Source organism: Natrix helvetica, assembly GCF_964273705.1.
Source record: "Natrix helvetica genome assembly, chromosome: 5".
NCBI lineage: Eukaryota > Metazoa > Chordata > Lepidosauria > Squamata > Natricidae > Natrix > Natrix helvetica.
Window position 1 is genome coordinate 5,103,772 of NC_138551.1, and position 22,599 is coordinate 5,126,370.

The 22,599-nt window shown below is 48.9% G+C and overlaps 1 protein-coding gene across 2 annotated transcripts in view; it reads left to right on the forward strand.

The window, feature by feature from the left end:
- CHRNG (cholinergic receptor nicotinic gamma subunit) overlaps positions 1 to 20,936 on the forward strand; it is a 51,311-nt gene extending 30,375 nt beyond the window's left edge. The window contains exons 7-12 of one of the 2 annotated variants that reach the window (XM_081956084.1): positions 9,619 to 9,822; positions 10,305 to 10,419; positions 11,593 to 11,707; positions 13,621 to 13,828; positions 15,230 to 15,363; positions 20,706 to 20,936. In XM_081956084.1, the coding sequence (XP_081812210.1) occupies positions 9,619 to 9,822; positions 10,305 to 10,419; positions 11,593 to 11,707; positions 13,621 to 13,828; positions 15,230 to 15,363; positions 20,706 to 20,873 (944 nt within the window). In that variant the 3' untranslated portion in view covers positions 20,874 to 20,936. The remainder of the gene's footprint in view (positions 1 to 9,618; positions 9,823 to 10,304; positions 10,420 to 11,592; positions 11,708 to 13,620; positions 13,829 to 15,229; positions 15,364 to 20,705) is intronic. The other variant, XM_081956085.1, reaches the window with a different exon arrangement.
- Positions 20,937 to 22,599: the final 1,663 nt, after the last annotated feature.

Consider the following 22,599-nt stretch of genomic DNA (forward strand, 5'->3'; position numbering starts at 1 on the left):
CGGCACCTCGGTTCAGCCAGTTGACACCATCACTGGCCATAGGGGGCAAGCAATTGCCCCCTGTGGAACGGGCGTGCAATTTGGGCGTCCTCCTAGATGCCCGGCTGTCGATGGATGACCATGTGGCAGCCGTGGCAAGGGGGGCGTTCCACCAGGTCCGCCTGGTGCACCAATTGTGCCCCTTACTGGACCGGGATGCCCTACGCACGGTCACTCATGCGCTGGTGACGTCTCGTCTGGACTACTGCAATGCCCTCTACATGGGGCTCCCCTTGGGACGCGCCCGAAGACTACAGCTAGTCCAGAATGCGGCCGCGCGGGCCATCATGGGGAGTACTAGGTACTCCCACATAACACCTCTCCTGCGCGAGCTGCATTGGCTGCCTGTGGTTTTTCGGGTGCGTTTCAAGGTGTTGATTACCATCTTTAAAGTGCTCCATGGCACAGGACCTAGCTACCTGCGGGATCGCATCCTACCGCACACATCCCTGCGACCAATTCGCTCTCACAGGGAGGGACTCCTCCTGGTGCCGTCCACCAAGCAATGCCAACGGGCGGCGCCTAGGAGTAGAGCCTTCTCTGTGATGGGCCTAACCCTCTGGAATGACCTCCCTCCCGACATTAGAACCACTACCGACCTCCGCTCCTTCCGTCAAAAACTAAAGACTCACCTGTTTCGACTAGCCGGCTTGGCCCATCCATAGTTTTATCTCACCTCCTGCCAGATATTTTAGTTGGGTTAGTTTTAACTTTCTAGGGTATTTTTAGGGGTTATTTTTAATATGGTTTTAATAGCTTTACTTTAAGATACAGTCTTTTAACCTCCTCATCTAATTTAAGGATTTGTGTATCTATATTTATTCCTATGTATTTGTGTTTTGATTTGACTGTACACCGCCCCGAGTCCCTTTTGGGAGAGGGGGCGGTCTAGAAATCTAAATAAAAGTAAAGTAAAGTAAAGTCAGCGGCTGTCCTTGTCCAATATAGTGACAGGCTGCCGCTGATGCTAGCATGTGACGCCTCCCCTGTTGGTCTGGGGGCAGTTCTGAGCCATGTCCTCCCAAATGGCTCAGAAGCCCCCATGGCTTTTTATTCCTGGACACTCTCCCCAGCTGAGAGGAACTACAGCCAGATCGACAAGGAGGCTCTGGCTGCTGTGTCCGGGATTAAAAAATTCCATGACTACCTCTACGGTCAGCATTTCACACTTTACACTGACCACAAGCCTCTCCTTGGACTTCTGAGAGGTGACCGACCGACCCCTCCCATCCTTTCTCCTAGGATGACCCGCTGGAAGGAGTTCCTGGCAGCGTATTCATATACGCTGCTGTACCATCCTGGCAAGCAGCTGGGGCATGCTGATGCCCTCAGCCACTGCCCTCTTCCTGCCGCTCACCCATCTCCGGTGCCATCCCTGTCCATTCTGTCCATCGCCTCCCTAGACCTTCCACTAACGGCCTCGGACGTGGCGGCCCACACCAAGGCCGACCCAGTCCTCTCCCAGGTCTTTTCGTCGGTCCTGAGGGGCTGGCCATTGGCCAAAGTCCCCAGGAGTTCCGACCATATAGAACCCGCCAGCTGGAACTGTCCATTCATGGCGGTTGTTTGCTCTGGGGAAATAGAGTCATCATCCCCCCCTCCGCTGCCAGGTGCTTGACCGTCTCCATGGGAACCACCTGGGCATAGGACGCATGAAGGCTTTGGCCCACAGCTATGTCTGGTGGCCCCACATGGATGATGAAATAGCAGCCTGGGTGGCAAGCTACCCCCCGTACCAATTGTCCCGCCCCGCCCTGCTGGTGGTGCCTTCCAGGGAGTGGGAGGTTCCTAGGGGGCCATGGTCAAGGATCCACGTGGACTATGCGGGTCCCTTTCATGGCCTTTCATGGTAGTGGATGCTTACTCTCGCTGGGTGGAACTCATTCTCATGTCTTCCACCAGAGCAGAGAGCACCATTCGGGCCTTACGCCGTCTTTTTGCAACGCACTGGTTGCAGGACATTGTCGTGTCCGACAACGGACCACAGTTCTCGTCCACTGCCTTCCAGGAGTTCCTGGCCATGCAGGGCATCCATCATGAGCTTACCGCCCCCTACCATCCTGCCTGCAATGTCCAGGCAGAACAAGCCATCCGCTTGGCCAAAGAGGCACTAGGCAGGATGGAGCGTGGCGACTGGCCGGCAAGGGTGGCCACTAACCTTCTAGGTCAGCACTCCACCCCTTGCCCTATCAACAACAAAAGCCCCGCTGAGCTGCTGATGGGCCGGTGCCTGCGAACCTCCCTGGATAGAACGCACCCGCTCTATTCAGGGGAACAGCCATGCAACCTGGGGGCCCCTCCTCGCAATTTCGGGGTGGGGGACTTGGTCTGGGCTAGGAGCTTCACAGGGGATCCGAAGTGGGTGCCTGCCACCATCACCTCAGTAACCGGTCCCTGCTCTTACAGGGTCACCCTCTCAGATGGCACCGAGTGGAGGTGCCATGTGGATCAGTTAAGGTGTCAACTTCCACCTGAGACCTGCACCCCAACCGGTCCACCGAGCCAGGCCGCCGTCACCCAGCTGCCGGCCACTGATCCACCAAGTCCTGTTTGCCCGACAACAAATATATTTCCATTTGAGGCCTTCATGCAACCAGGGCTCTCCTACCCTGCTGCCACCTTCCGGCAACCGTTCTAAGTTACTCCTCAATCCGTGGTCGCTCCCCCTGGGTTTCACCACCTTGTTAACTTAGGCCAATCAGGCCTCACTGGCCCTGCTGCCGCCTGCCGGCAGCCAGACTCTGTTCTATCTTCACTGGATGCGTCCCCTTGCCCTGGCCTACCTGGTTCGTTGGGCCCGCCTTCGGGGATAGGCCAAGATGGCGTCACCCGGAGCTCCACTCCCTCAGGGAGTAGCTTCCACGGGCACCTCTTACTCCGCCGCCGACTCCTCAGCAACTGAGGTGTTCTGGGCAGGTCCGGCACCAACCCGCCTACTTGACTGAGTACACATGTGCAACCTACATGCATGCGTCCTCGCTAGGGGGAAAGGAGTGCTAAGTCCTCGACTTACGTCCTGGCAGCCAGCAACAGCTAAGACACGCCTGATTGGCTAAGACACGGCATGGCTAAGCGTGGGCTGCCAGGGACACTCCGATTGGCCGTCCTGCTTGACAGCTCCGTATAAATAGCTGTCAAGCAGGGAAGGTGCTGAATCTCACTCCGTAAATAGTTCTGCTGTCGCGGTTCGCAATAAACGCTGTTCAATTTACCTCAGCTGCCTCTCGCCTCATCCGTTCTTCGAGAATACTAAAGGAGGGAATGGGGATTTTGCAGTATCCTTCTCCTGCCACACCCACCAAGCCACGCCCACAGAGCCGGTAAAATTTTTGAATCCCACCACTGGAGACGATAGCAGTCTCCCAATATCTCAGGGGTTGCCACAAAGAAGAGGGAGTCCAACTATTCTCCAAGGCACCTGAGGGCAGAACAAGAAGCAATGGGTGGAAACTAATCAAGGAGAGAAGCAACTTAGAACTGAGGAGAAATTTCCTGACAGTGAGAACAATTAATCAGTGGAATGACTTGCTTCCAGAAATTATAACTGCTCCAACACTGGTGGGTGGGCTCCATTTTTATATGTTTGATCTTCCTATCTTCTTCCATAATTTCTCCTCTGCTTGCGGTCTCCCAAGCACAACTGTTTTGTGTGCTTGTGTGTCTGTATGTCTGTGTGTCAGCTTGCCCTCAGAACTTGTGGGGGCTGCGTCACTGGAAGTTTTCAAGAAGAGAATGGCCAGACATTTGTCTGAAAGGATACACGGTCTCCTGCTTGAGCAGGAGGTTGGACTAGAAGACCTCCAAGGTCCCTCAGGAGTAAGCATGACATGACAGCAGTCTTCCAATATTTGAAGGGCTGCCACAAAGAAGAGGGGATCAACCTAGTCCCTAAAACTCCCAAAGGCAGGACAAGAAACAATGGATGGACACTAATCAAAGAGAGAAGCAACCTAGAACTGAGGAGAAATTTCCTGACAGTTAGAACAATTGGACAGTGGAACAATTTACCTCCAGAAGTTGTAGGTGCCCCCTCACTGGAGTTTTTTAAAGAAATTGGACAGCCATTAGTCTGGAATGGCAAAGGGCTGTAATGACGAAACTAGGCCATTTGTCGGGGCACGCGAGGCGTTGCCCTGTCAGCGCTGGCCAGCTTACTTCAGCCTCCTTTTGAGGCCATTTTTTGCCCTCCGGAGGCTTCAGGAGTTTCCCTGAAGCCTCCGGAGCACGAAAAACCAGCCCTCTGGGCAAACCGGAAGTTTAGGAACGTACTTCTGGTTTGCTCATAGGGCCTGTTTTAGCCCTCCTTCCGGGCTCCACGTAGAGTCGTTTTTTGCCCTCCAGAGCCTTCTGAGAAGCCTCCAGAAGGCCCCAGAAGGCTCCGGAAGGCTAAAACTGGCCCTACGAGCAAATCGGGAGAATGTTCCTGAACATCCGGTTTGCCCATAGGGCCGGTTTTCCGTGCTCCTGAGGCTTCAGAGAAGTTCCTGAAGCTTCTGGAGGGCCTCTGGAGGTGGGGGTGAGACTGTTTTCACCCTCCCCAGGCTCCTATAAAGCCTCTGAAGCTGGGGAGGGCGAAAAAAGCACACCAAAAATGGGGGTGGGGAGCACCGGTCGTGCGCATAGCATTGTGGGTGTGGCACGCCCACGTACGACCCCTCTGCACTTCCCCCACTTTTGGCACGCGAGCCACAAAAGGTTCACTGGTTTAGGGTCTCCTGCTTGAGCATGGGGGTGGACTAGAATACCTCCAAGGTCCTCTCCAACTCTGTTCTTCTCCACCAAACTGGCCTCTAGTTTTTCGCAGAGGATCCACAACGTCGAAGCGTTCTTCGTATTTCCATTAGCATCTCCTTATCTACTGTAGTCCTAAAATTAGTTGATCTTCTGGAGGTCGAGAGATTTGGAGCAATGCTCCTCATCACATCTCTCCTTTACTCAGCTTTTCTGATTGGTTGGTTTTCTTAGCCAGACGTTCCAGCTGGAAGAACCAGACTCTTAACAATTTGCATACCTCCGTCGGGGATGTCATATCTCTGCATTTTAATCGTTCGATGAGATTTTCTTTCAAAAGTCTTTCTCCTAACTAGTGGGCCCCTTTTTTTTTGTTTTGTTTCTTTTAGCACCGCTGGCCCAGTCTCTCTGGATTTTTGAGGCTAGGAAGATAAAACCTACTATCCCTGCGCCTGCTTTTTCTCTGCCTCTTTGCGCTTTGCGTTTCTTTATCTGCGGCATAATTGTAATTTTTTTTTCAATACGGAGGAGCAGATGGGCTATTGTATTGTCTCTCTTTTTCTTTGGTTGAAGTCATCCTCTCTTCCTTGTTATCCACAGTGTGTTTGAGGGGGCGGCTCTTTCAATTCCGTTTTTCTCCCAGCCTGGCGTGCGTCTCTCCTCTCTCTGAGAAATCAATACATTAAATAGCATTTCGATTTCATTATATAGAAATTAAATAAATCAAGTGACGGAGATAGCCCTTAACACGGTCTTTCCCCAATGTTGGACCATTTATTCTCTTCTAACTACTGTTTCCTGCCCTCTTAACAAATCCTTCTGCAAGTAAATGAAATAAGTCAATAAATGTTATCCACCATTGGCTGAGATTTACAGAGCCAAAAATGTCTATATCCGTCATGGCGAACCTAGGGCACAGGTGCCACTTGCCCTCTCTGCGGGCACCCAGCCGTCACCCCAGCCCAGCTCCATCGTGCATGCGCGGGCTCCAGAGGTGGGTTCCTGCCAGTTCTAACCTCTTCTATAGAAGAAGTTCCACAAATCTACAGTGCCGTTCAGAACCGGTTTCAGCTCCCTCCCCCCCACCCGTCCGCACCACGCTTGCCCAGCACGCCGCTCACTCATTGGCTGGCTCACCAATCGCCCCACCTGCCTCTAAGAGTCCTATCTAAACCTTAAACTCTTAAAGCTGTCAGGTTTGAACATCCCTGAGGGTTTTTTTCTAAAGGGTTAGGGGTGCAAGGGTCTTGTAATTTGACAGCTTTAAGACTTGCACACTTCAAATGCCAGAGTTCCTGAGCCAAAATGACTGGAGGAGGAATTCTGAGAGTTGAAGTCCACAAGTCTTAAAGCTGTCAACTTTGAACACCCCTGGGTTTGTTTTTTTCTAAAGGGCTAGGGGCGCAAGGGTCTTGTAACTTGACAGCTTTAAGACTTGCGTGCTTCAAATGGCAGAGTTTCTGAGCCAACATTTTGGTTGCTAAGCAAGAGCGTTGTTAAGTGAGTTTCACCACATTTTACAAGTTGGCCACGCCCACCCGGTCACATGGCCAGCAAGCCACTCCCACAAAGCAGGCCACACCTACAGAAGAGGTTCTAAATTTTTTTGAAACCCACCACTGGCGTGCGCCTCCCACCAGCCATCTGGTCTTTGGGTCTCTGCCGCGCATGCGTGGGGGGCGCTTGCATTGCACTTTGGGGCCTTGTACAGCATTCCCGTGCCCCATTTTGGCTTCCAGGTTGGAGCAGGAGGCTTTCCAAGCCCAAAATGGGGCATGGGTGTGTGTGTGTCACGCATACATTTATGGGGGAGGGGCAGATTTGGGGAGTGTCCCGTATGCATGCACGAGAGTTGGGGTGCATGGGGGGGGCGTACTATGGATGTGGGCACATGCCCCCCTATGCGCCTCACCCCAGTGCATGCATACGGGACACTCCCCACATGTGCCCCACCCCCGTACATGCCCATGCACCCCATTTTGGGCCTGGAAAGCCTCCTGCATCTACCTGGAAGGCAAAACAGGGCACAGGGCATGAGAGGGTACTAATATCATTCCATAAAGCCTTTGTAAGGCCAGACTTAGGATATTGCATCCAGTTTTGATCACCACACTATAAAAAAATATGTTGAGACTCTAGAAAAAGTGCAGATGAGCAACCAGGAGGATTTAGGGGACTCGAGGTTAAAACCTACGATGAACGGTTGCAGGAACTGGGCCTGGCTAGTCTAGTGAAGAGAAGGACCAGGGGAGACAGGAGAGCATCTTCCAATATGTGAGGGGCTGCCCCAGAGAGGAGGGGGTCATGCTATTTTACAAAGCACAAGAAAGAGAAAGAGAGAGAGGGAGGGAGGGAGGGAGGGAGGGAGGAAGGAAGGAAGGAAAAAATAATTAGAAAAGAGAGAGACATGGCTAGTCTTTGGAAGAGAAGGACCAGGGGAGACAGGAGAGCATCTTCCAATATTTGAGGGGCTGCCATAGAGAGGAAGGGGTCAAGCTATTTTCCTAAGCACCCGAAGGCCAGACAAGGAACAATGGATGGAAACTGATCAAGGAGAGATTCAACCTGGAAATAAGGAGGAATTCTCTGACAGGGAGAACAATCAACCTATGGAACAGAAGTTGCCTTTAGAAGTTGTGAGAGTTTCATCACTGGAGGCTTTCAAGAAGAGAGTGGACTGCCATCTGTCAGAAATGGTGTAGGGTCTCTTGATTGGGCAGAGGGTTGGACTAGATGACCTACAAGGTCCCTTCCAGCTCCGTGATTCTGTTCTTCCATTATCTAGCCCATGGGTCAGCAACCTTAAACACACAAAGAGCCACAAAGGTCCTAACCGGAAGCCCTCCCTCCCCCGTTAAATTCTGGAGCCAACCGGAAGTCCGCTTCCCCCACCATAGAGTCTCCTCCTAGCGCAGCATCCTTTTTCCTCTACCTGTCCTAACCAAAAACCCTATCAATTGTGGAGTTGACCAGCAACAGGGAGCCGCAGCAGAAGGATGAAAGAGCCACATGCGGCTCCAGAGCCATGGGTTGCTGCCCCCTGATCTAGCCCAAGCTCTGCCGAGTGCAAAAATCCTGCCCTGTTGGATTGGTGCAGGATCTTCAACCACACATCATACAACACATTTCTGCAGCCAGATTACAGCTGAGCAGGCTTTGGATGTCATGTGACTACAGCTGGCAGATGTTTACTTTCCCCCAGCTGGTTAAAGGGATTGACAAAATATCCTGTGCGTGTGTGAATTGGCTGCATCTTAATCAGTCTGCAGCCAGGGACTTGTCTTCCCTTGTCTTCTCCTACAGCTGACGGAGACGTTAATATGCTGCTTTCTTGGGGACCTCCCTCCCACCCCACCCACCCCAAATTCTGAACCCCTGCAGAGGCTGACAGGTCTCCAGCATGTTTTAATAGCAGATGGAAAATGTTAGATACTGGTATCTACTACAGGGGTTTCCACCAAGGTCCTCTTCCGGCGGGAACAGAGGTTTAATCCTATTGGTCGAAGGGTCTGACAGCTCCCTATAAAAGGGCTGCTGTCAGACTCAACCTTCGCTGGATTGTTCTCACTTGTTGTACTTTAATAAAGAGCTGTTGTTGCCTTTAGGCTTGTGTGTGCCTATCCATTCCCCGATCTAACAGAAAACACAAGCTGCGTCTTCTGGTTTTCATTCATTTTTATTCCAAGCCAGTCGTTGCGCCCCTGTTCAAAAGCTGTCACTCCGGCAGATGATTTGGGTTGGGAGACAATGCAGGAAAACCATCAGCAGCTTAATGATACGTTACGCCTGGCTGGGCATAACAGCCGAGCGAAGGAAAGAAAAGAGACGGGTTTGGGGTGTTTTTTTTGTCTAAGGGACACCCGGAGACCTCGTGGGACAATGAAGCAGAATATTGGTAGCTGAGGGTTGACACGAGGGGTTTGAGCTTGGTAGTTTTCTTGTCAAGGTTTCGTTACCCCAAACTAGGTAACATCATCAGTGATGCAAGGGAGTGGGGTTTGCAGAAAGGAGGAGGAGGAGGAGGAGCAGGAGGAGGAGAACTGTGGGGTCCTTGGTACTCTCTGAGCGAATAGATAGTGAGGATTGTTTTGGCCAGGAGACCTTCTTCCCCATGGGAACAGAGGCTGCTTCTGGTGAAAATGGAAAGTGGAGTTTGAAGACATCTGGAAATGTGGCTTGAGTGTGCATTGGAGAATGTGACTTTGGAGGGATGTTTCTAACTTACAATATTATGTGGTGCAATTCCGGTTTGTGCCAGATCTGGAACTACAACAGACTTTGCCAATTTGATGTCTACCTAAAAAAAAAGAAATTTGATGGACTTTGCACATTTCTTTTTTGAATGGGTTTCATCATTTGGAAACCTGACAGTTGGCTGCAGTGAGTTGGCCAAGGTGAGTTGACCATGGCAAGTTGGCTGCAGTGAGGTGGCCAAGGTGAGTTTGCCATGAGTTGGCTATGATGAGTTGGCCATGGTGAGCTGAACACAGTGAGTTGGACACAGTGAGTTGGACCCAGTGAGTTGGCCATGGTGAGTTGGCTGCAGTGAGTTGGACGCAGTGAGTTGGACGCAATGAGTTGGACGCAGTGAGTTGGATGCAGTGAGTTGGACGCAGTGAGTTGGACGCAGTGAGTTGGACGCAGTGAGTTGGACGCAGTGAGTTGGACGCAGTGAGTTGGACACAGTGAGTTGGCTGTGGTGAGTTAGACGTGGTGAATTGGCCGCAGTGAGTTGGCTGCGATGAGTTGGATGCAGTGAGTTGGATGCAGTGAGCTGGTCACGGAGAGTTGTCCTAGACCCTTGAGGAGTGAGCTGTGCTATGGCTGATCCGATTATCCTTCCGACAGAGAATGGAGAGTGGGCCATCAAACACCGGCCGGCCAAGAAAGTTGTGAATGCTGAACGCTCTACCCCGAGCGACGTCGGGTACCAGCAAATTGTCTTCTTCTTGATCATCCAGAGGAAGCCTCTGTTCTACGTGGTCAACATCATCATCCCCTGCGTTCTCATCTCCTTCGTAGCCCTGCTGGTCTACTTCCTGCCTGCCAAAGGTCAGCGTCCTGGGGGCCTCGTGGCCATAGTTCTTGGACTCATCCAACGGAAGGGATCTGGGAGAGCCTCCAGTCCAGCCCCAGGAATCCTAGTGCAGCCCGGGAGGAAAAGTTAAAAAATAGTATTGGGACAGAGGCAGAGATTCAGAGCATGAATCCGGTTCCATGGGGCCCTCTTCTAAAATTGCCGGGGTTCAGTTGCAGAGTGGGGTCAGGGAGCCAGAATATTATGAGAGTATCATCCTTCCCGTTCCCTTCCCTTCTTTTTTTCCTTTTATCTTTTTCCCTTTTTCCTTTCCTTTTCCCCTTTTCTTTTTCCTTTTCCCTTTTTCCCTTTCCTTTCTCCCTTCCCCCTTTCCTCTTCCACTTTCCCCCTTCCCCCTTCTGCCTTCCCCCTTCCCCCTTCCTTTCCCTTCTCTCTTTCCTCTTTCCCACTTTCCTTCCCTGCTACAAGAAGAACAAACGGTCTCTTCTTTCTGCAGCTGGTGGGCAGAAGTGCACGGTCTCCATCAACGTCCTCTTGGCCCAGATCGTCTTCCTTTTCCTGGTTGCAAAAAAGGTGCCCGAAACGTCTCAGGCGGTGCCTCTCATTGGAAAGTGAGTTTTTCCCAAAATTGACAAAATTTGGATACTGGAGAAGGCATGAATGAGAAAGAGAGAGAGAAAGAGAGGAAGGGAGGGAGGAATAGATAGAGATAGCGATGGAGACAGAGATGGATGGATGGATAGATAGATAGATAGATAGATAGATAGATAGATAGATAGATAGATAGATAGATGGATGGATGGTGGATGGATAGGTAGAGATATAGAGATGGATGGACGGATAGATATATAGATAAATATAGAGATGGATGGATGGATGGATGGATGGATAGATAGATAGATAGATAGATAGATAGATAGATAGATAGATATGGAGAGAGAGAAATACGGAGAGTGATGGAGAGACAGAAATGGAGAGAGAGATGCAGAGAGGGATGGATGGATAGATAGATAGATAGATAGATAGATAGATAGATAGATAGAGACAGAGACAGAGATAGATGGAAAGAGAGGGGGAGAGAAAGAGATGGATAGGTAGGTAGGTAGGTAGGTAGGTAGGTAGGTAGATAGATAGATAGATAGATAGATAGATAGATAGATAGATAGATAGATAGATAGATATAGAGATGGATGGATGGATGGATAGATAGAGATGGAGAGAGAGAAATATGGAGAGCGATGGAAAGAGAGAGATGGATAGATAGACAGAGAGAGAGAGAGAGATGGAGAGGGGGAGAGAAAGAGATAGATAGATAGATAGATAGATAGATAGATAGATAGATAGATAGATAGATAGATAGATATAGAGATGGATGGATGGATGGATGGATGGATGGATGGATGGATGGATAGATAGAGATGGAGAGAGAGAAATACTGAGAGCGATGGAAAGAGAGAGATGGAGAGAGAGGTGCAGAGAGATGGATAGACAGACAGACAGATAGATAATATAGTTGGAGAGACAGAGATGGAGAGAGAGATGCAGAGAGAGATGGATAGATAGACAGAGAGAGAGAGACAGAGACAGAGATAGATGGAGAGAGGGGGGGAGAGAAAGAGATGCATAGATAGATAGATAGATAGATAGATAGATAGATAGATAGATAGATAGGTAGGTAGGTAGGTAGGTAGGTAGGTAGGTAGGTAGGTAGATAGATATGGACGGACGGACAGACAGACAGACAATCAATGAGAGAAACAGCAGCATCCTATTTCCATTGAAAGGTACTTAACCTTCCTTCTGGTGGTGACCATTGCAATCGTGGTGAATGCTGTGATTGTCCTCAACGTTTCTCTGCGCACGCCCAATACCCATGTGATGTCCGAGCGAATCCGACAGGTGAGTCCAAAGGAGGCTTCTGCTTCCCACCTGCAAGGGAGGAGCGCTGGGCCTTCTCCAGGTTCCCGGGCTTTTGTTTTATTTTTCGGTTCCTTTGAGTCAAGATTAGCTGCAGGTGATCGTCATTTATGACTTTCTCAGCTGGTTTTGACCAGCAAATCAGCAGGATATAAACCCAGATTTGCTTAATGGCCACATGCGATTCACTTAACAACTGCAGTAGCTTGCTTAACAACCGTGGCAAAAAAAATATATGGGTGTGACTCACTAAATAAACGACCTTACTTAGCAATGGGAGCTCTGGCTCCAGTTGTGGTGCAACTAACTGAGTAAACTTGCTTGCTTAGCAGCAGAAAGTCCTATTTCAACTACGGTGGTAAGTCAAGGATTAGCAGTAATGGGAAAGGGATATCAGTACAGGTAGTCCTCAACTTACGACCACCCTTGAGCCCCAGGTCTCTGTTGCTAAGTGAGTCATTTGTTAAGTGAATTTTGACTCATTTTACGACCTCTCTTGCCACAGTAAAGGGAATCACTGCGGCTGATAAGTTAGTCAGCAGGTCGTTAAGGGAATCCTGCTTCCACGGTGCTTGTCAGAAGGTTGCAAAAAAGGATCGCGTGACCCTGGGTCCTGGTAACCGTCACACATATGAGTCGGTTGCCAAGCGTCTGAATTTTGATCACGTGGCCACGGGAAGGGGGGGGGCTTCAAAAATTTTAGCAACGGGTTCTCTACCTGGTTGCGGGTGGGCGTGGCCATGGTGGGGGTGGCCTAGTTGGCCTCCTGCACCACAGTACAGGGGACATTTTTGCCCTCCTTGGGCTCTGGAAGGTTTCCTCGAGCCTCCGGGAGGGCAAAAACGGCCATCCTCCGGGCTCTGGGAACTCCCTGGAAGCCTGAAAGGGCCCATTCCCGGGTTCCAGGAGGCCCATTTTTTTCCCTTACCCGAGCCTCCGTGCTGGCCCTGCACTTACGCAGCATCCAAAACCGGCTGTGTGGAGACTCCTGGGAGAGGGGAGGGGTGGGCGTGGACAGCCAGGAGTGTATTATTAGTATTTAGTATTTATTAGACTTGTTAGCCGTTCCCTCTCCACAAAGGGACCCGGGGCGGCGTACAACAATAAATCACATGTTACACGATAAGACATTACATTACACGGAGGAGGTATAAAGTCACAACAATTGTTACAATACAAAAACAACAATAATAATAAGGTTAAAAATTAAAATACCCCAAGTTAAAAATTTTAAAGTGTAGAAAGTTTAAAATTGCCAGGAGGATTGGAGATAAAACTATAGTTGAGCCAGGCCAGCTAGTTGGAAAAGGTGGGTCTTGAGTTTTGAACGGAAGGAGCAGAGGTCGGTGGTAATCCTAATATCCGGGGGGAGGTCATTCCAGAGGGCTGGGCCCATCACAGAGAAGGCCCTGCTCCTGGGCGCCGCCCTCTGGCACTGCTTAGTGGACGGCACCCGGAGGAGTCCCTCCTCGTGAGAGCGAATTGGTCGTAGGGATGTATGGGGCAGGATGCGATCCCGCAAGTAACTAGGTCAGAGTGGGATTTGGTGGTTTGCTGAACTGTGCAGAAACTTTGCTAGAGGATTGCCCAAACCCAGGCAAACCTGGAGCAGCCCACTCCTGGCTACGGAAAGGCTGAAACGGTTGGGTGAAAAACCAATGTCATTGTATTTAAGTACAATGACGATAAAGATTATGCTTATAAAAAACGATCCTCTGTCACTTTTTTCAGGGCCGTTGTAACTTTAAATGGCCACTAAACGAACTGTTGTAAGCGGAGGACTACCCGCGTTTGGTCTCTTCCCTGCCCCCCCCTCCCCCCGAATCAATGGAAAGTTTTCCTGCCGTTCGTTTCCGCTCCCGCTTCCCAAAGTGTTTCAGCGCCTGGCTCTGTAGGTCTTCCTGCACCTGGTGCCCCATTACCTGGGCATGCACATGAGACGCATCTCCCTCCCCGATGAGAATCGGCTCGCGCGGCGACGGAGCTCCCTGAATCTGATGGCCAAAGCCGAGGAATACATGCTGTGGAAAGCCCGCAGCGAACTCCTGTTTCAGAGGCAGAAGGAACGAGACGGGTTGATGAAGAGCCTCCTGGCCAAGATCGGTGAGCTTCTGGCAGGCCGGAGGGAAGCCTGGCTGGGTTAACAGGCAATGGTTTGGGAAGATCAGAATAGATCAGAATAGAGGTCTTCTAGTCCAACCCCCTACCTAGGCAGGAAACCCTATCCCATTTCAGACAAATGGTTGTCCAATCTCATCTTTAAAACTTCCAGTGTTGGACCCCCCACAACTTCTGGAGACAAGCTGGTCCATCCATCCATCCATCCATCCATCCATCCATCCATCCATCCATCCATCCATCCAACAATCCAGCCAGCCAGCCAACCAGCCAGCCATCTATCCATCCATCCAACCATCCATCCATCCATCCATCCATCCATCCATCCATCCATCCATCCATCCATCCAACAATCCAGCCAGCCAGCCAACCAGCCAGCCATCTATCCATCCATCCAACCAACCATCCATCCATCCATCCATCCATCCATCCATCCATCCATCCATCCAACCATCCATCCATCCAACCATCCATCCAACCATCCATCCATCCATCCATCCATCCAACCATCCAACCATCCAACCATCCATCCATTCATCCAATCATCCATCTATCCATCTATCTATCTATCCATCCATCCATCCAACCATCCATCCATCCATCTATCCATGCATCCAACCCTCCAACCATCCATCCATCCAACCATCCAACCCTCCAACCAACCATCCATCCAACCATCCAACCCTCCAACCCTCCAACCATCCAACCAACCAACCAACCAACCAACCATCCATCCAACCATCCATCCATCCATCCATCCATCCATCCATCCAACCATCCATCCATTCATTCAACCATCCATCTATCCATCTAACCATCCAACCATCCAACCATCCATCCAACCATCCAACCATCCATCCAACCATCCATCCAACCATCCAACCATCCATCCATCCAGCCAGCCAGCCATCTACCAATCTCCACCCACCCATCCTTCTGTCTGTCATGTGTCTTATTTATCTATCCAAGACTCATAGAATAACAGAGTTGGAAGGAACCTGTGAGGTCTTATAGTCCAACCCCCTGCTCAAGCAGGAAACCTTATCCCATTTCAGACAAATGGTTGTCCTATCTTTTCTTAAAAACTTCCAGGGTTGGAGCCTCTGCAACCTCTGGAGACAAGTAGTTTCACTGGTTAATTGTCCTCACTGTCAGGAAATTCCTTCTTAGTTCTAGGTTGCTTCTCTCCTTGGTTAGTTTCCATCCATTGCCTCCATTAGCGATGGAGATTCCAGCCGCCATTGTGGTCGTAAGTCGAACATTGTGTCAACGTAAGTACTGCACTGACGGAAGAGCATTAGACATTCAGGCAGAAATTGCCGATTCTTCGGAGCGACTTCTTGTTCTTGTTCTTTGATGTTTCTCTACTTTGATTTCCATTTCAAGGAGAAGGCTTGGAGAACGGAGGACCCCAGGAATTCTGCAGAAGCCTACGCCATGCCGCTCCAGAAATCCAGTCCTGTGTGAATGCCTGCAACCACATCACCAAGACTTTGCGAGAGAAGAACAATTTTGATAGCGTAAGTGCCACGTTCTACTTCCTAAGTTGCATTAACAGAGCAACTGGGATATTGAAGGGACTGGAGGCTAAAACATATGATGAACAGTTGCAGGAACTGGGCATGGCTAGTCTAGTTTGAGTTTGAGTTTTATTAAATTTATATACCGCCCCCCTCTCCCCGCAGGGACTCGGGGCAGTGTACAGACAGTACATATAAAACAACAAAGCAGGAACAACAAAACATTAGACAACCAACATAAACATACGGTCTGTATAATGCCCGAACTCATTTCTAGTTAAAAACAGTCTAAAACCAAATTAAAACCCCAAAATTTACAATATTAAAAAGCCATCCAGGAAGGTCAGTAATAGATTGTACTTATGATTACGATTAGGCTAGGCCGGCTAGCCGGAACAGGTGGGTCTTGAGTTTCTTACGGAAGGAGCGGAGATCAACAGTAGTTCTAATATCAGGGGGGAGTTCGTTCCAGAGGGTTGGGCCCATCACAGAGAAGGCCCTACTCCTGGGCACCGCCCGCCCGCATTGTCTAGCGGAGGGTACCCGGAGGAGACCCTCCCTGTGTGAGCGGATTGGTCGTAGGGATGTATGGGGTAGAATGCGATCTCGCAAATAACTAGGTCCCGAGCCATGAAGCGCTTTGAAGATGACAATCAACACCTTGAAACGCACTCGAAAAGCCACAGGCAGCCAGTGCAGCTCGCGCAGAAGTGGTGTTACATGGGAGTACCTGGTACTCCCCATAATTGTCCGCGTCTAGTGAAGAGAAGGAGCAGGGGAGACAGGATAGCAGTCTTCCAGTATTTGAGGTGCTGCCATAGAGGGGGGGTGGGGGTGTCAAGCTATTTCAAAGCACCCGAAGGCCAGACAAGGAATCATGGATGGAAACTGACCAAGGAGAGATTCAAGCTGGAAATAAGGAGGAATTTCCTGACAGTGAGAACCATCAACCCATGGAAGAGAAGTTGCCTTCGGAAGTTGTGGGAGCTTCATCACTTGAGACTTTCAAGAAGAGACTGGACAGGCATTTCTCAGAAATGGCGTAGGGCAGGGGTGAAATCTTTCCAGTTCGGCCGAACTGGTAGGGACGATTGTCCTTGGTTCTGTGAACCGGTAGTTCTGTGAAGCTTTTTTTTTAATATAAAAGATTTTTTTTAATTTTCAAAAGAAACACAACACATCCTTCTTTACATACTGTAGAAAGTGTATCAGTTGGTTACAAAAAGGCTTCCGTGCATCTCTTCCACAGTCAACAAACATAATTCATATTAACTCAAGTATTTTAACTCAGATATTTATACATGTTACCATCATCATACCTCCATTTTCATTTGACTATAATTGTTTAAACATCCTTCATCATAAAATATACCAAGATTTAATACATAACCACATACTGGCATTTCATTTACTATTTCTAAAATCCTCCAATAATACTGAATCCTTATGTCCTATTCTAGCTAAACATCCATAATATTTAATAACAAAGTTTTCTAATCCTTCTTTCCAAATCACTGTTTACAATTTACATCCAATTTCCTTATGTTGCTCTCTTTTTTCACTTTTTAAAGCATTTTTTTTCCTGCCAGTTTGGGCAAATAGACAGGGGGAAAAAGCTTTAAAAAGTGAAAAAAAGTTGGTCACACTCACCCAGTTACATGACCCCCCACCACCAAGCCACGTCCATAAAACCGGTGGGGGGGAATTAGATTTCACCAGTGGTGTAGGGTCTACACCAGGCAGGAGGGTTGAACTAGGACCTACAAGATCCCTTCCAACTCTGTTAATCTGTTAAATGGTTGTGGATTCATTTCCAGGATCCTCCAAATTTAGAAGTTTTGTGCATTTTTATGTTTATGGAGATTAATTCTCACATCTGGAGCTTCGCTACCTGCTCTTCTATGTTTTGTTGAGAGGCAGGTTTAAAAAGTCTTTGGGGGAAAAAAAGAAATCTCGCCATTCGGCTACATTCCTTTGGAAAGGAAACAGACATTTATCAGCATTTCTCTTTAGACCCAAATCGGAGAAAACAATCAGACCCACATTCATCTATTCTCTCTGGCAAGCCGAAATTGATTATCAGACTTCAGCTCGGTGTATTTTCAACCTCTCTCTCTGTTTCCCTCAGCAGTTTTTTTCGCCCCCATTTGGACTTCATAAATAAGTTAGATTTAAAGTGCTGGAAAACAAATTGTTCAGCCGGGGAAACTTATTTTGTTTTTTGTGTTTTTTGCATGAAAGGTGTCCAAATTGCCGGCCGTTTCACCTCCTCTGAAATTTTTTTTTTTTTTTTTCCTGTTAAAAGAAAGGTGTCCCCCTCGCCCTCTCTTTCTTCCTTACAAAGGTTTCCAGATGAGTGGAAACTTTGGTTAGCTGCCTCCTTCTCCAGCAATGATATGGCGGAGGGCGTGTGCACGTGTCAAAATCGACAAGATGAGGAGGGGTGCGTTGTCCTGCTCAAAGCCCCACCTCTCTTGCACACGTGAGTGTACAAAAGCTTGTCTTCTTTGCAGCGGAGTCAAAGCGATGAGAGTTTTGCACTTGGGTCTGTCCTATCCCAGGAGGCAGCTAACCAAAGTTAGGCTCTTAGCGAGCTTTGCATTCAATGAGTGAATGCGTGGGCTGAAGGCGGAAGTGATCCTCTTCAAGGTACAAGATTCACTCCCATGAATCCTCGGTTTATGAACGGAATGGACAGACTCCATTCCGTTCATAACTCCAGGACTACTTGTATTCTGTTCTGTTCTGTCCATTTTCTCTACTCTACTCTGCTCTACTCTTAATATACAACCAACCATAAAGAACCACCTTAGCACCTCAGAACCTCCCCAGTTGACCAGTAGGAGAGCTAAGAACCACAATGTCCTGCCTCCTGAGGTAGGACAGGGTGAGTTGCTCCCAGTTGGACTTGGATGGGGTGAACCAGTAGTAGTGGCAGCAGGAGGCTAAGGCTCTTAGCTCTCCTACTGGTCAACTGGGGAGGTTCTGAGGGGCTAAGGTGGTTCTTTACGATTGGTTGTATATTAAGAGTAGAGCAGAGTAGAGTAGAGAAAATGGACAGAACAGAACAGAATACCAAGTAGTTAAAATGTTCAATTTTTTTTTAAACATAAAAGACAACATAAGAAATTCTCATCCATTACATACAGCATGTCGTTTGGTTACAAGCGTTTGTGCATCCATATTTTCAATTACGTATACAGTCACACATTTTCCATCTAATATGACCAGGTATCTCACTTTCATTGTACATCATATATTCAATTACGGTTAATATTTCTTTCCTTTCAGGAAACCTAATTCCTTTGCATCCTTGGTTGTCTATTTAATAACAATATATACCTTTATGAAATCACTTATCAGATATTCTGACGGTCCCTGAAGCCTTCGGAGCGCTCAAAACGACCCTCCGAGCAAACCGGAAGTGACTTCTGGTTTTCTCGGAGGGTCGTTTTGAGCGCTCCAAAGGCGTCAGGGAAGCCTCCTGACGGTCCCTGAAGCCTCCAGAGGGCGTCTGGGGGGGGCTGTTTTCGCCCTCCCGGGGCTCCTGCAAAGCCTCTGGAGCCTGGGGAGGGCGAAAAAAGCATGTAAAAATGGGGGGGGGGGAGTGCGTGTACTGCGCGCATGCACACTGGAGGGTCGCGAATTGTATTATGGGTGCGGCACGCCCACACACGACCCCCCTGCGCTCCCCCCACTTATGGCACGCGAGCCAAGAAAGGTTCACCATCGCTGACTTATCTCATTCTGATTATTTTTACGGTGTAAAAGAATCTTCCAACTGCTTATGTTTATACATCACTACTTTCAATTATGCATAATCCCGCCAATCATCCATCAAGTATGCTTAAGTTCATTGTTGTCCTTGTACATCATACATTCAAGCAAAAATGTGATTCCTTCATTTTTAAACAGAGTATTCTAAAGACTCACTTCATACATACACCAATCTTTCATGGCTTCCTTATTATTATTCTTTCTATTTTTTTTTACTACCGGCGATGCTTCTGCATATGCACTGAAGCATCCGGGTGGGTGGGCGGAGCCTCCTACTGCCACTACTACTAGTTTACTACTAGTTCTGGTGGGGAAGGCTATGGGACGGGGGGTTAGTGATGGAACAGGCCACCTGCCTAAGACCACCCGAGGCCTCCCCAACCCACTGAAATCCTCATGCTCCCTGCAATTGCTTCCCCCGTCCAACCTGTCGCGCTGGGTCACTCACTGTGTGAAGATTTAGCAAGCAGTCTCCTCTCCAGCCTCTCAGCTGTGTCCGCCCCTGCGCAGCTCCGTTCGGGACTCCGCAGGCCTCACTCAGCACCTTGCAGGCCAAAATGAAGGTTCTTGGGGGGGGAGTCTCAGGGAGGGTCTCCCAGATGCCCTCGGACCACTCTTTTAAGAATCGCAAAATGTTGTGAGTTTTAAGAAACGAGTAGATTAAAAAGGCCAGGTTTAAAAATCCTACACCTTAGGAGAAAATGTGAGTAAAAAATATAGGAAGTGTATGTATCCATCTTGGGGTGTTTTCGGAAAGGATGCCCAGAATGCGGCAAAGGAGGGCAGGATGAGGGTGAGCTGGAAGGAAAGAATTAACAGAAATCCATCTGAATTTAAGACGGAGACAGTTGAGATATTAATGCGGCTTCCTCCCTCCCATGCAAAGCCACCTAGAGTCATTTTGAAATGAGATGGAGGGCAGATAAATTTAATAAATTAATAGATTCTCCTGCTTGAGCAAGGAGCTGGACTAGGAAATGGGAAGCGCCATGGGAGCTTCAACCATGATGGAAATCCTACTCTAGGTTTTACTTCTGTCATACGTACATGGCTTCCATCTTGACTTTTTTTGACTCTTCTGCAGGGAGGCAGAATTTAAGTTGAATCTACTTCCTGGGAAAGCTTTTTTAAAAAATGAATGGCATACAACTATGTTTTTACATCAGGGGTGGTATTTACTTATTTGCCCTACTGGTTCACAAACGTGAGTGCCCCCCCCTCTCTCTCTGCTCACATGGGCCACCTCCGCGCATGCGCTAAGCCTTCTGTGCATGCGCTTTTCGCTAAAAAAGGCCCTGAATGGGAGGCTATAGAGCCAAGGCAGGTGGGCATGGCCAGCCACGATTTCTGCAACCAGTTCGGGCATACCGGTCCGAATCGGTAGAATACCACCTCAGCTCTACATTATACACTCATGGTAATAAGGATATCTCCAGGGCCCTCCATTCTTCTCCACCCCAACATTTGGAGAGCTTCCGCCTTGTGGTTCCCCTGACTTTTCCTTCCTTCCAGGAAAATTAACTTTCGAGTTCCCTTGACTTCTTTCTTTCCTTCTTCTTTTCCAGGAAAACGAAGAATGGATCCTGGTGGGGAGAGTCATTGACCGCGTCTGCTTCCTCATCATGGCCTCCATTTTTATCTTCGGCACCGTTGGCGTCTTCCTGATAGCTCACTTCAACCAAGCTCCAGCCAAACCTTTTGAGGGAGATCCGAGGACATTCCTGCCCGAGTAATGGGCCAGGAACTGGACCCGCAGATCTCAGCTGGGTCCTCTCCTTGGAGGAATTTCATACAGAGAACAACTTAACTTTATTCCATTTCTAGACCGCCCCCCTCTCAAAAGAGACTCGGGGCGGTGTACAGTCATAACAAGGCCGCAGTGCAAGGCCTTTGGGGGTCTAACCTAGGAACTCTGGACTTACCCCATCTTGCAGAAATCCTCGACTTACAACCATTCATTTAGTGACTGTTTGAAGTTACGACGGCACTGAAAAAAGTGACTTATGACCATTTTTCACACTTACAACCCTTGCAGCATCCCTGGGGTCACATGATCAACATTGAGCCACGGTGGCGCAGTGGTTAGAGTGCAGTACTGCAGGCTACTTCTGTTGCCTGCCAGCTGCCTGCAGTTTGGCAGTTCGAATCCCACCAGGCTCAAGGTTGACTCAGCCTTCCGTCCTTCCAAGGTGGGTCAAATGGGGACCCAGATTGTTGAGGGCAAGAGGCTGACCCTGTAAACCACTTAGAGAGGGATGTAAAGCATTGTAAAGCGGTGTATAAGTCTAAGTGCTATTGCTATTCAGATGCTTGGCCACTGACTCATATTTATGACAGTTGGGGAGAATCATGTGATCAGCTTCTGCAACCTTCTGGCCAGCAAAGTCGACGGGGAAGCCAGAATTCACTTAACAACCATGTTGCTAACTTAACAAGTGCAGTGAATTCATTTAACCACACCGGCAAGAAAAGTCATAATAGGGGCCCAAATTCACACAAACGCTTTGTCCCATTTATTTATTTTTGGACCTTTCTTGCCACAGTTGTTAAGAATGGTTCACATCCGCAAAATAACAACGCTATTAGTTTAGTTTACTTTATTGTCCTTGCACCTGGTACAATGAAATTAAATGCCATCTTCAGTGCACGTTACAATTATAAAAATAAAAACGCAAACGTGCATCCTTTACATTCTATATCGTGGAAATTAAAAACCCGATATTGCACTATAGCGTAGAATCGGTGGGTCCTGGATCACCGTTGCAACCAGTACGGTGCAACGGGGCCAGGCGTCCAGCACATGCGCGCATGTGTACTTACTGCCAGCAATGCTCCACAACGCCTCTGCGATGCTCCAGCTGCTCGGCGGAGCGTCTCGCAGGCCCCCCTATGCTCTGTGTGCGTGCACAGAAGCTCCGAACATCTGAAATACAGGTAAGGAGGATGGGCAGGCAGGAGGGCCCTCTGGAGCACTGTACCGGAACAGTATCTAATGCTCCCAGCAGGCACCGGTACACCCGTACCAGGATGTACCGGTCGTAACCCACCACTGCGTAGAATTCAATATAGTTGCTGCCCTGGGATAGAAGCTGTTTTTCAGTCTGTTTCTCCTTGTTTTTATTGTCCTGTACTGTCTGCCAGATGGTAATAGTTCAAAAAAACCCCAAAAGGATGCCCAGGATGAGATGGATCTTTAAGGATGTTTTGAACTTCCTTAAGGCAGCTCTTCCAAAGAGGGGAGAGGGCAACCCGTGACCCTCTGGGCAATGACGTTGACCCTCTGGAGCGCTCTTCTATCTGCCGGGAAATCACGGGACTGCAGGACACTGCAACCGTCATAAATATGAGGCACTTGCTAAGCGTCTGAATTTTGAGCAGGTGACCGTGATCCGGGTGATGCGACAGTCATAAGTGTGAAAAAAATGGTCTTACGTCCCTCTTTTCGGTGTCGTTGTAAGT